The 14769-nt window shown below is 41.3% G+C and overlaps 1 protein-coding gene across 1 annotated transcript in view; it reads left to right on the forward strand.

Moving 5' to 3' along the window:
• The window catches only part of NF1 (neurofibromin 1), a 464504-nt gene that overhangs the window by 250203 nt on the left and 199532 nt on the right, over window positions 1-14769 (forward strand). Inside the window, 2 exon segments of the mRNA XM_030222524.1 lie at window positions 14542-14581; window positions 14584-14603. Coding sequence (XP_030078384.1) covers window positions 14542-14581; window positions 14584-14603 — 60 coding nt within the window.

Below are 14769 nucleotides of genomic sequence, written 5' to 3' on the forward strand. Positions count from 1 at the left end.
GAGCATTCCTGCTATAACCAGTTAGTGTGTCTGCTTTACTGTACTGTAACTGATTAGCGCACAGATAATGCATGAGCCCTTACCACTTACAAACTAAGTATCTGTAAGTGCTCCTGTGGTAATTTTTTTAAATGGCTGTGCACTGGTGACAGCATTAGTGCATGGCCATTAATGGGAAAAAAAAAAAAGAAATCTTGGAGTTTTACAGACTTAGTAGAAATGGTCTTTGCTTGTGGGAATGACATAGGTATGGGCACGCTAAGGCCACTTTTTACAGAACGTGGTAGAAGAGAACCTCTTATTATGTGTATCCTCGCTAGCCCAAAGTCTGTATAGGGAATAACACCACCAAATGTATTTGCAAGTTTGCTAAAGTTTTAGGGAGGTGAGTGTCACAGCTGTAATGCCTAGCAGCTTTACTCGACTGACTTCTGACTTCCCTTCTAATCTCTGGCTTTTTATTAGCAATAACCAAGCATGACTGCACATTCCATGCATGATTGCAAATTTGGTGAACAATATAATTCTCTTTTTCTCACAAATTTCTTGCAACATTTACAGCCCACATTCTTATCTTTGGCTATACTACATACATATTTCCTCCCTTTATGCCTTGTTTCTCAAGTTCCTGTATAGTACATTCTGGTTCAACTGTTATAGATACCAGATAATATTCACAGCTTGTTTCCTCCAAGGTTACAGCTCTCATTAAAATAAGAATTTAATAATTCTTGTTTATAGTTCTCAGTCTCCTACTGGACCCCACTGACACAGATTCTTCACTTTTTCTTGGTCTCCTACTGGATCTCTTCAACATTCCCCCCCCCCCCCCCCCTTTGATTCTGTCCAGGATAACACATAGTTTGCAACATAACAGTACTATTAACAGGAGCGGTTCTGGGGAACATTCTCTTGCTGAACTGCCACATGGAGCAGTAGCATTACAAAAAACAGCACAGGACAATGAGTGTAACAAGGAAGTCCATTACTATAAGCAAGAAGCCAAGCATCCAGGCAATATTAGGCAGTCAGCTAGCAAACCAATCAGAAATACTTGACCAAAAACTATTCCCTGCTGAATGCTAGATGACAAATTTCTAAGGTCTTTAAATTTCTATTCAATAAGAATATTATTATCAGTCAGATTAAAACAACACATTCTCTCAAATTCCTCGCAACCATGATTAGCCCTGAGGAGCAAATAGTGACCTGGCGGTTTTGGATAACCACTTTCATCAAACTGTGAGTTTCTTGGGTCAAGGCTGTAATGTGAGAAGGTTAATAGTCTTAGCTAAGGCACAAACGAGATTGCTTAATTCTGTGTATACATGAAGTGCTAACCCAGGCACACCGACCAAGAAGGTGGCCAAGGGAAGAGCTTCACCTTCAAGAATACAAATGTGCTTCAGTGACAATCAGGAAAATTAGCTGGTGAGTGATCTAGGAAGGCAGTTCTGAGCATGACCAGAGGAGGGCCACCTATAAAAGGCTCTAGTGGTAAGTCTTCCAATGATGCAAGGACCTCCTGTGGCATTGGCAGAAGCATAGGAGAAAGCCTTTCTTCCACACAAAAGGAACCAACCAGTGAGTAAGTACGTTGGAGAATACGCCAAAGACACTAATGAAGTGGTATTGCACAGGATAGGTTACCTTAGTAATATATGCAGATGCATTTACAAAAAGAAAGCAATTGGCTGCAGTGGTAACAGTAATGAGAGATATATGGAATGGTTGATCATTAGTGTACATGGAGGGGCTTATTAATAGTCCCTAAATGATAAAGTACTTTAAAGAATATGAAATCTTCACAATTAGAAAACCTGTTAAGACTTGTAGCTTCCTGAATAGTGCAGAAGGAAGATGATACACCAAACAAAACAAGTTGCCAAGGCCACACTTAAGTAAGTGTGCTACAAATGCAAAAAGCAGAGATATTGGAGATGGAGTCCCTTTGACATCTGATATCTCAATTTGCAATTCAGCATTGCTCTAGTTAATAACAGACGACATACGTTAATTACCCAATTCAGCAGTTTCTTGCAGTTCAAAGTTCATGAACAGAAATAAGTATAGTTCCTCATTTTCTTTAAGCTTGGGACACAATGTACAGGATATATCCCTTGCAACGCCCACACTCAGATAAGTATTTTTTAAATACATTTTTTGTTAGCTTTTGATATTCATGCTGGACCTCCAGTGCCAGGCTTTCATATAGTCTTTCTCCTTCATGAGATTCCCCTTTGATCCCAGGAGGGATCACTAATTTGTCCCAAACGTGCCATTCCACCTGAGAAGGAGTGAGGAAGACAACCCTGCGATGACGGACTGCATTAGCAAAGGTGACACGATTTCTTATTCAAACATCTTATCCTCATAAAATACTGCTCTTTCCAAAGTGTACATCAAAATATACTTAAGGTTTCATCCTGTCAAGACCTTATCACACCTAAGGGAACAAGTCAATAAGCCCTTCACTCACAAGAAAGAACTGCTATTCACATGCTGTCATAAAAAGGCTTTGACCGGTGCATACTGGGTTACTCTGGACATCTTCAGGCTGTGCCCACAAGTAGAAGTGTTAAATTTATGAGAAGAATGAACCTCTCACGCCTTGGTCTTCTACGTGTGTGTGTGGGGGGGGGGGGGGGGGGGGATAATCTTTTCCCTGGAAAGATTGTGAATGGAAGGCATCAACAAATATTAAAATAAGGTTTATGCAAAAGTGTGTGCAAAAGTGAAAAATAGTTCTAATCAGATGGGGTCTAAACAGCAAAATCATTAAAAACAAATGAACCATCTTCATCGTTATTTCTAATGTGGGCCTCATATTTGTTCAAGCTACATGTCAGTCAGCCTCTGCATAACTTCTAGCAAGCTTTTTATTATGATTATTATCTCTCTTCTTACCTATCCTGAAAGTGCTTGTTAGCAAAGGCAGTATAAATAAATATAATAATTTATATAGATACTTCTTTTCATATACCATCATATGAATTCACTTTACACATACTTGCGACTTCACTTTTTTTTTTCCGAAACGTTGCCTAACATAGTAACTTTCATCTGTTTGTCGGTGTCCATCTGATCCTTGTTATGTGACTGTTCACAGTGTGATCATTTTTTACAAAATAATAGTTTTCCCATTACAAGTACATTTTCTCATTTACTCAAACATCTCTTTCCTTGTCATCAAGCAGATGAAGCCATTACGTATGGGTTATGTCCATCAACCAGCAGGGGAGATAGAGAGCACTCAAACTTTCACAGTGCCCTCTTGGCCAGCTAGCTCCACTGCCTCTTCAGTATTCTGTATCTCCCCTAGCAGGGTGGCTGGTGGTAACAGATGCCAGCCTGAATGGCTGGGGCGCACACTGCAAGGGGAAGCATGCCCAGGGTCTATGGACACCCGAGGAGTCGGAGTGGTCCATCAACCGCCTAGAGTTGAAAGCGGTGTTTCAGGCGCTTCTGGCCTTTCAAGTGACCCTGGAAGGATTGGCTGTCAGAGTGATGTCGGACAACACGACAACGGTGGCCTATATAAATCGACAAGGCGGAACAAGGTGCAGAGCACTAGCCGCGCAGGCTGAACTGATTTGCCACTGGGCCGAGCTGCATCTTCAGTGTCTGTCGGCAGCTCATATTGCAGGTCAGAGCAATGTGCAGGCTGATTATCTGAGCAGGCATCAGATCGATCCAGCAGAATGGAATCTGGCAGATGAAGTTTTCCTGCAGATCTGTGCCAAATGGGGCAAGCCAGTGATTGATCTAATGGCGACAAGTGCCAATACCAAAGTCCCGTGCTTCTTCAGCAGATGGAGAGATCCTCGCTCGGCGGGGTTGGATGCCTTGGCTCAACCCTGGCCTCCGGGTCTACTTTATGTGTTTCCCCCATGGCCCTTGATAGGGCGCCTGCTCTTGCGGATTCGGCTGCACCCAGGAGAAGTGGTCCTCATCGCCCCGGATTGGCCAAGGAGACCTTGGTATGCAGACCTCCGACAGATGCTCCTGGAGGCTCCTCTGCCATTACCTCTGGTACCGAACCTGTTGACTCAGGGACCGGTAGCCATGGAGGACGCCAGCCGCTTTGGTCTTACGGCATGGCTATTGAGAGGGCGCAATTGAGGGATAAAGGTTATTCCAATAAAGTTATTTCCACTCTCCTGCAAGCCCGCAAGCGGTCCACTTCCGTGGCTTATGCCAGGATTTGGTGCCTGTTTGAGTCTTGGTGTGCTTCCAGAGCCATTGCTCCAATGCGGGCTCCTGTCTCGCCGATTCTGGACTTTTTGCAGGAAGGGGTACAAAAAGGCTTGGCCTATAATTCCCTGCGGGTGCAGGTGGCAGCGTTGGCCTCCCTTCGTGGTAAGGTGGAAGGCGTGTCTTTGGCTGCTCACCCAGATGTGGCACGGTTTCTTAGAGGGGTGCTTCGGCTCCGACCTCCAGTGCGAGCACCCTGTCCAGCTTGGAGCCTTGGGCTAGTTTTGAAAACCCTGCAGGCATCTCCTTTTGAGCCGCTTCGGCGAGCATCGGAGAAAGATTTGACACTGAAGGCCGTTTTTCTGGTGGCCATTACCTCGGCGAGACGGGTGTCAGAGCTCCAGGCGCTGTCCTGTAGAGACCCATTTCTGCAATTTTCAGAGTCCGGAGTGTTAATATATGGCCTGGCTTTAAGGCTACCACTGGAATAGTGATGGCCAAAGCTATGCAGCCTAAAACAACTGAAAAAGTACTGACTAGGCCAAACAACAAGTAAATGATTTAATATTTGAGAATCTGCAAAAAGCAGGTCTGAACAATGAGTCCTGCCACAAATTGGTACAATTTTTAAATCAAATACAGCACCTGTAATGAAAGAATGATGGATCAGATGAATAAAATGGGGCTTATTATTTTTGTATAAAATGATACAGAGGTCATACAGAGTTCATAAGATGGTATGAAAAGTATTGCAACAGGGAGATGTGACACTGGTATCTCAACCGCAAGATAAGAAAAACAACTTGTTCCCAAAACATGCTGATAAGACCGCATGGGAAAGTATCATCTCAGAAATTGAGAGCAAGGTATCTCACCATGTACTTCTATGGAGAGGTTTGTGTATAAAAGAGGGGAGATTTTGCCTTAGTTTCGGAGTCCTCCCCAACGCTTCTCTCAGACGGCAGGGCGCTGTGCAGATGAACCCAGAATCTGTCTGATGTCTGTATTTGTATCAACTTGAAGACTTGTCTTTGGGTAAGGAATAAAATGTACCTATCTATTTAAACCTATCTCTGTCTTTATTTTTATTGATTCTATCTTCTCTTTACCTTACATTTAGCCTACAAGGTAGATCCCATACAAGTGACACTCAGTTTTGGACAGAAAGCAGTAGTTATGGGAATTAGTTTTCAATTACGGGAATTAGTTTTCTGCCACCCCAGAACAGACCCCCTTGTGATTGGGTGACAATGGAGGTCAGGGAAACTATACAGAACCTGTTATATGAAATAAGTACCTTTAGTCCCCCGGTGTGAAAGGGGCAGAAAGAGGTCTTTAGAAAAGGGGTAATGAAAACAGGAGTCACGGTTCGGACCGTGCCTTCCTTTATGCCTAAGGTGGTGTCAGCCTTTCACCTAAACCAGCCTATTTTCTTGCCCTCTTTTTCAGAGGAAGAGTTTCCAGAATCTTTTGGGCAGCTGCACCTTTTGGATGTGCGCAGGACTCTGCTGCAGTATTTGCGAGTTACTAACTCTTTCAGGACTTCTGATCATCTGTTTGTTTTGCTGTCCGGTTCTCGCAGAGGGTCTCCAGCGTCTAAAGCCACTATTGCCCGCTGGCTTAAAGAAACTATCTTTTCAGCTTATCTGCTGGCCGGCAGGGTTCCGCCTGTAGCCTTTAAGGCACATTCTACTAGAGCGATTTCTTCCTCTTGGGCTGAAACTGGAGCACTCTCTCTTCAAGAGATATGCAGTGCAGCAACATGGGCTTCTAAGCTCTCCTTTGCCCGACATTACAGGCTGGATGTGGCTGCCAGGAGGGATGCGCGTTTTGGTGCACAAGTGCTAGCGCGTGGTGTGGCTTGTTCCCACCCTATCTAGGGATTGCTTTGTTACATCCCATACGTAATGGCTTCATCTGCTTGATGACAAGGAAGGGAAAATTAGGTTCTTACCTTGGTAATTTTCTTTCCTTTAGTCATAGCAGATGAAGCCATGAGCCCTCCCTGTATGATTGTCTGTATGCTGTGAATCTGTTTTTCAGGTTCTGTTCTAATTTCCTGAAGTTCCTTCCTTGGGAGAAAGTTGGAAAACAATCTTCAGGATTCATGTTCAGTTTAAATTTAGGAGGATGTGTTCATTCCCTCCAGGAGGCGCGTGTGTTCCCCTCCAGTTCTATAAATAGGAGGATGAGTTTATTCCCTTCAGTGTGTTGGGAGGATGTGTGATTCCCTCCAGGAGGCGCGGGTGTTCCCCTCCACTTATACTATAATGAAGATGAGTTTATTCCCTCCAGGAGGATGTGCATTCCCTCCTTTATGAGTTCATGCCCTTGTGATGGGCCATCGTTCGCTGTGAGGAAAGCTCTTGTGATTCCCATTGCGGTTTGCCATACTGCTTTGGAAGCTTCAAATACTGAAGAGGCAGTGGAGCTAGCTGGCCAAGAGGGCACTGTGAAAGTTTGAGTGCTCTCTATCTCCCCTGCTGGTTGATGGACATAACCCATACGTAATGGCTTCATCTGCTATGACTAAAGGAAAGAAAATTACCAAGGTAAGAACCTAATTTTCCCTTAACCCTTAACCTTAACATGCATGAATTTTACTTCCAAACCGTTCAGCCCCTTCATAGCTTTACTGCATATAACTCAAAGCATAACTTTAACCCTCTGACATTATAGCTTAAAAGCATTAAGGCAACTGTACACAGGAAGTGTAACAAGCAAGCAAGCAACACAGAATTATTGAACAACCAAAATAAAACAAGGCACTGAATCTAGAATCAAAATATAAAGATAATATCTTTTCTAGAACCAAACAACACTTAAATCTTTAAATCATTTTTTTTCCAGAAGACTTCCATGGGCAGTCAGTGGTACAATTCTCTGTTACCTTTCCTGTCACTAAAGCAGGAAACTATAACCTTAAATTTAAACTGACATATAAGAAATAAACAGTTCAGCACGAGCCCCCCCCCCCCCCCCCTTCTTCCCCATCTCCTTGCTGTAGTCAAGGGAAGAGGAAAAATGACTTCCTCAAATCTGCTCTTAGCAGATTTAAAACTAGGGGGAAAAGATCACAAATTAGGCAATACTATAACAAAAAAAACTGCATCAGATTAGTACTTTCAGTAAATAAATGCAAAAAAAAAAAAAAGGTTACAGGTTGCATAATCCCAATTATTGAAGCTTAAGCAACGAGAGATAGAATACCTTTTTCTTTACAAGCAATGCCATGTCAAAGCAGTCTCTGTAATTTTACAAATCTCTCTGGCTCTTAGCCCTAAAAACATAGCAAAGCCTGGGCCCTGCTGACACACATTCTCCACTTTTCCTTGGTCCCCTACTGCACCTCTTCTGCACATCTATAGTGACAAATTTCAGATCAGTATTAAGGTAGAAAGGTAAGTGAAGATTAACAGATTTTGTCAGGAGATTTTGATCAAGCTCTTGAGTTTAGAGCAATGCAACAGCAGGGCTTAGCTGAGACACAGCATGTATATCCTCCCTTCTCTCAAGGATAGTATTCTGGAGAAGATCCTTTCTGTTATTAGTGTGATAGCTACTGATCAGAGCATCTTTCTCTTCAGACATGTCAAATAACAGTTTCCATAGAAGTAAAGGTTAACAAACAAAATCAAAACATTTTGGAAAGTTTACACACAGTATAATACAATGGCACATTTCCCCTTTCTAGGTCTGTAGATTACAGGTAGGGCAGGTGTGGGATTTCTGTTAGTGGTTGGGTGGTATATAATTAAATTCGCAGATGACACAAAATTATCCAGGGTCGTCTCATCGCTGGAGGAGTGTGAAAAATTACAAGAAGACCTCATGAGACTGGGGGATTGGGCGTCCAAATGGCAGATTAAGTTCAACGTTGACAAGTGCAAAGTGATACATGTGGGAAGGAGGAACCCGAATTACAGCTATGTTATGCAAGGTTCCACGTTAGGAGTTATGGACCGAGAAAGGGATCTGGGAGTCATCGTGAATAGGACGTTGAAATCCTCAGCTCAATGTGCTGCGGCGGCTAAGAAGGCGAACAGAATGTTGAGTATTATTAGAAAAGGGATGGAAACCAAGCATGAGGATGTTATAATGCCGTTATATCGCTCCATGGTGCGACCGCACCTGGAGTATTGTGTTCAGTTCTGGTCACCTCATCTCAAAAAAGATATAAAGGAATTGGAGAAGGTGCAGAGAAGGGCGACAAAAATGATAAAGGGATGGGATGACTACCCTAAGAGGAGAGGTTAAGACGCTAGGACTCTTTAGCCTGGAGAGAAAGCGGCTAAGAGGTGATATGATAGAGGTTTACAAAATAATGAGCGGGATAGAGCAGACAGATGTGAAGCGTTTGTTTACGCTTAATAGAACCAGGGGATACAAGGTGAAATTAGAATGTGGTAGGTTTAAAACAAATATGAGAAAGTTTTTCTTTACTCAGCGCGTAGTTAGACTCTGGAACTCATTGCCGGAGAAGGTAGTGACGGCAGCTGGCCTTGCTGAGTTTAAAGGGGGTCTGGACAGATTTTTGAAGGAAAAGTCCATTGATCGTTATTAAATTTCGGGTTTTTTTGCCAGGTTCTTGGGGCCTGGATTGGCCGCTGTCGGAGACAGAGTGCTGGGCTTGATGGACCTTTGGTCTTTTCCCAGCGTGGCAGTGCTTATGTGCTTATATATAGAGTGTTTGGAGGTGGGGTGCAGGTGTTTGCATGGGAAGTTTATGTGTGACTGTGTGTGTAACTGATTCATGCAATGTATGTATGGCTGGAAGTATCAGTAGTATATATATTTGTGGAATATGTGGGGCATGGGTATTTGGACTCGGAGGAGGGAGATATGTATGTGAAGGATGTGTGTCAATCTGTGAGGAATGGGGGAGGAGTCTGTGTTGGGAATGAATATGTATGGGGGATGTATATGGGTGCACACAATGACAAATGGTGCTGTTGCATGTGGGAAGTGTGTGGTGTGCCTTTCTGTCTCTGATAGAGGCTTGTACTGTGCACTTTCTCCACCCATGCTCTATTTCCTTTCCTATTGTCCCTTCCAAACCTCTCCGAACTTGTTCTTGCCCCCACCCCCAGGTCCCTTTTCCTGTCTGCCCTCTCTTCCCCTCTCCCTCCAGGTCTTTCTTCCCCTCTCCTTCTAGTGCCCATTCCTCCTCACTCACCAGGATGTACTACAAATCAACTCCTGCCTGCCTTTTTTTTAAGCGATTAGACTTCAGTTCTCTGGCACTCAACAGATAACTTTGAACCACTGTCTGCTGTTTCGTTTGCTGATGGAACCCATTCTCCCCACCACCTAAGACCTGAATCTGATGCACTGGCAGGGACTGAGGACACCCGCCAGCCCCTGATAATTATGCTGCTACTGCCTCTGCACATCTCTTCTTCCAGTGACACGGAAGTTGAATCTTTGCCAGCGTACTGATTTCAGCCCTATGGATCCCTTTTCTTCTTGTACCTTGGGGATTACCAGTCTTTGGCTCATGGGGCCTAATCTTCATGCTACCCTGTGCCTCTCTGCCTCTTCTCTGTTTTGGGTCCTGGACAGCTAGACTGATGCTCTCTTTCGTGAGTAATGTGCCTACAAATATAAGGTGATACTTGTTCTTGGACTAATGTAATTCATTTCTTGACTAGCCTTTTGGAGGTAACACTTGTTCAGGTCAGCAGAGATTAAGCAATACATGACATTACAGAAAGTGAGTCATTAAAAGCATTCCATGTTTTTCTTCTGAGCCCATGCTTTTCTGTCTCCCCCCCCCCCCCCTCTTTTAGCTAGCACTGGTTGCCATGGAAACTTCTCAGAGAGCAGGGAGTATACGTTCTGCTTCTTAGAGTTGGTCGAAGTTGTCCTATGAATAATCCTGTAAAAATGTCTTTGCGGTGTGTATATATCATGAAAGGCAGAGTGTATCACCACCATGTAACAAATCGGCAGTTCCGTTTTTAGTTTACTTTTCAAAGGCAAGAAGGCTTATGATCTTGCCATAGCTGTGTGTGTGTTTATCTCCATTAATTTGTTTTGTTTGATGTTGAGTTCACACCAGTTTTAAGGACATGTCAAGGTGGGTAGGAAGGTTGTAACCAGAGCATTTCTGTTGGAAACTATATATATAGATGTCTCTCGGAAAAATAAGCCCTCAGTTCTATGTAGAGCTTCTGTATTTAATGGTAACAACTTATTTATTTATTTTTATTATGATATTAGAATCCAAGACTTAATAGCTTGAATATGTATGTTGTCATATTTACAGTTAACAGTAATATTATAAATATAGGTTCTCATAAAGAAAAGCAAGGGAGGAAAAAGCCTCAAGACTCTCCCAACAGTTGACAGTCAGCTGGTCGAGCAGGACTTCCTCATCATTAGCACAAAAGAACCTTCCAATGCTATATACATTTTTATTCAATTTCAATAGTTATCAAAAGTTAGAAATACTTAGCTGCATATTGTCTTTCTCCAAATTCAGCACAGACCGTGACTGACGATGGCCCGCGTTTTGTTATAGCTGTGTCAGGGTCAAACAGTCGTGGATTTCAGTCAGGCACCGCTACATCTTGTTGGATCAAAAAGGCAAATGATGAGGAAGTCCTGCTCGACCAGCTGATTGTCTACTACTGTGAGCTTCTTGAGGCTTTTTCCTTCCTTGCTTTTCTATATGCTTACTTTTCTTTATGAGAACCTATATTTATAATATTATTACTGTTGGTTGAGATTGGTTCTCATCTCAGTGTGTTGTTTTGTAGTTGAATCATATTGACAATTAACATTTTCCTCCTGCTCCTCTGTACCTTCAACTTAATTCAGAACCAGAGCTGGGATCTGACAGTATGAGCTTTCATTTGCAACAGTTTGTGGAATTTGCCCTTATTTTAACCATTCTCCTATCCTCCCCCCAGTTCAGGTCATTGCAGAGAGAGTTCTCAGCTAAGGGCACACATTCCTTCTAGAACATTGCAATCATGGGCATCACCCTTCATGATCTTGACTTGTTCCTCCTGGCTCCCTTCTTTTAATGGTCTACCATGGACAAAAGCTTGGATGAAGAGGCTAGACTGAGGGCAGGGTTGAACAAGGTACAGATTGAACCAGCAACCAAAATTTGCAGTTGAGTTTGAACCAAAAATGATCATACCTCCACCCCCAGTGATCACTCTTGATGGAACCAGGAATGCTCCACTGTGACAAGAGTCAGGGGTAAAGGGTCATGCCTTGGGTGAATCTCTTCATAAAGGCGGTTAATAAGTCCCAATAAATAAGTAAAATAAATGCAGGTACTAATATTTGATTGCCACAGCCCTAGCAGAACACATAGATCATGTCAGAAAGAATCTTGTTGGTTAATTTCTTTGCTGTGAATGCCTTTCTCCTTGTAGAGTAAAAGCTGTGAAGACATTCTGTACAGTATCTGGGAGTTCTATTAAATAGCTGGTATGGCTGACATCTCTCCATGATCTGTTCAAATCAGTTGGATTGATCCACTGTAAAGTGGATGGTGGGAGGAAATGTTCTAGAGTGCTGCTACTGTACATGTGGCATAAAGAACCTCTTGGCTCACTTTCTTCTTGGTCCTGTGCCTTATAAAGTCTTTACGATCATGTATGTTTTTCACATTTTGCTGTCTAAATAAATACAATTCAAAATGCAATAAAGTAAGAGTTTTTCAGTGATCCACACAGCAAACTCTACACTTTCAACATGAAAGGATAATTATAGGAATATTTAAAAATTAATTAAACCAAAATGTCTTTATAGCATAATTCTTCAAATTATCCAAATCCAAATTAGCTCTGTTTCCAAGCATTGTCCTAACAAGGCCTACATTAAGTTAAATAGAGCTCACCAGTGTCCCACTGAAAGTAGTTAAGCTGATGAATATTCAGAGATCAGAGATCAAGCTGTTTCTGTTGTGTGAATTGAATTTGAAGCAAAGAACTCTTGGATAAAGTTATTCAAAGGTTAGTTTGGGGGAAGGTTATAGGAATGCTCCTTGGGGCACTATTAAGCCTATTGCTGTAAAGTGGAAACAGTTTGACATCACAAGGACAAGGCTCTTGATTAGGCCATCCCTCTAGAGTCCAGTAGCCATGAATCAGATAAACTTCTGAGAGAGGTTGCTGGCCAAGATAGGGGAAACTATTGAGCGCTGAAGAAAAAATATATTATGTGCTACATAGTGTTTATAAAGAAATAATTAGGAGGCGCTTGTGGGAGGAGATTTTGTGGTCTGATGAGACCAGATTGGAACTTTTTTAATTTCAATGCTAAGCAATATGTGTGGCATAAAACCAACACAGTACATCTTTTACAATCTCATAGTTAAAAGCAAATTGGTGAGAATACTGTGAATCAGTAGAGACAGGGAGTCTTGTGAAGGTAAAGATGAATGTTACAGTATACAAGCAGATCCTAGAGCAGGAGTTTTCAACCGATACACCTGGACAATCAGGTTTTCAGGATATCCATAATGAATATGCATGAGAGAGATTTGCATATACTAAAGGTAGTGCAGACAAATTTATTTCATACACATTCCTTGTGGTATCCTGAAAACATGACTGGTTGGGTGTATCCCATGGACTGGATTGAGAACTACTGACCTAGAGGAAAACTTGTTCCAGTCTGCTATAGATATGGTCCTGGGGAAAAATTTCACCTTCTGAAGAGAACAACAGACTGGCTTAGCAAGAAGAAAGTATGTGTCCTCGTTCCAATCAAAACCAAGTGAAAATATATAGGAAGACTTGAAGACTACAGTCCACAGATGATAGCCAAACAAGTTGAAAGAGGTTCAGCAGTTCTGCCAAGAATGATTAGACACTGTACCAACCTCTTATAACAAAGTTGATAGGCAGTTATTGCTGCAAAAGTGGTTGCTACAGGTCAAGGTTTTTTGATTTCCTATTCTTATTTACTGTTTGAATATTTCTTCAGTTCTTTCATGTTAAAAGTGGGGGTATGCTGTGTGGATCAGTGAAACAAGTTTAATGCATATTGAATTGTATTCTAGACAGCAAGTATGAAAAATGTACAAGGAGTGCCCACATTGTAGCTGTTAGCACACTGTTTATTAAATTACAATATCTTGTCTTAACTGAACAACTCAACACAGAATTTTGCTATTGAGTAGCCAGTGTATTTCAGTTGGCTGCATGTTTGTGTTTTTTTTTTTACCTTTCCATTTCTTTACACTTCCTCTCTCTCTCAAAGACGTTTTTCTGCTTTTCTTTCTGCTCACTATTTCCTAATGTCATGCAATGGCATCAGTGCTAGAGAATTGTTTGCAAAATAGGTATACTGATTGATTGTAACATAAAAGGTTTGTGAAGAATGTATCTTTTTCACCAAAGTTGCCATTGTTGGTTGATTGTGTGTACCATAGTAAAATTTGGTGTGTTCAGACCATTAAGAAAGGACTTTTTCAAAAAGAAATCCTCTTTTTAGGTGATCAAAATCCTGGGCCAATTAGTGTGTCATTTATAATTTAGATTGCACAGATACTTTCTTAGACAGCTGAAGGTGTATTTGGTGTGTTTGGGGCGGGCAATGGAGAAATGGGGTTTGCCTAGACCATAGTGTAGCAAAAAATGATTTTTTTACTGAGCAAAGTAGACTCATGTGATTAAAGGCTGTGTATGATAAAGAATGAAAAATAACTCTTATTTTGTATGAGAGAGAAGATATCTGGCATCCAAAGAAGTGATTTATGGTGAAAATTCATGTGTTATAATGTCTTTTATTGTAACTTAATAAAAGGATCCTAACTTAAAATGCCAGTATTTAACTGGTGAAGAGAGACTCCAGGACCACAATTAGTCCAAGATTAATAGTAGATGTTGAATAATTGTATTTAGGGCAAGGTTTTTCTTTATGATATCAAGTCAGTTTAATTTTTTTTAGAACCACTTATTTATCAAAGTTCTGTGACTATTATTATTTTTCTGAGCATACTAAACTGTATTCAAATTTGGTTATAGAGAAGATTTTCAAAAGATGATTGGGCACCTAAATCCTTAACAGAAATTGCATACTCTCATAAAATGTAAAGCTGTTTAGTGTCTGAAATAGCCAGAAATAGTAGAAATGATTTGAACCCAAAGTTTGCTTCCTGTGTTAATAAAGCATCATAAATTGGTGTTTCAGCAGATCTCTCTGCCTTCATCATGTGGTTGCTGTAGCCGATATGTTTAATTTTTTGATTTTTATTTTTTGTGCTGTAATGTTTGTGTAAAAGTCAACATTGTGGGGTTTTTTTTTGTTTTGATTTTTTTTTTTTTTTTGCTGTATGTATAGCTGGTGCTGTGACTTGTTGTGCTCATCTCTGTTCTATAGGCAACTTGCCACTCTCTTCTGAGTAAAGCTTCCGTAAAAGAAAAAAGGAAAACAAAAAATCAGTAAGTTTGGTTTGTTTGTTTTTTTTGAGAATCTTTTTATTAGCCATCTTACAAATTAGCAAACTCTTCCTCAGCTACAAATAAAGAAACTATACAAAACTAAACTAGTCTTCTGCTGTTTATTCTAAGTCTTTTCACCTCAACCTGTTTGACCTTATTCTCTCAA

Source organism: Microcaecilia unicolor, chromosome 13 (genome assembly GCF_901765095.1).
Source record: "Microcaecilia unicolor chromosome 13, aMicUni1.1, whole genome shotgun sequence".
Lineage (NCBI taxonomy): Eukaryota > Metazoa > Chordata > Amphibia > Gymnophiona > Siphonopidae > Microcaecilia > Microcaecilia unicolor.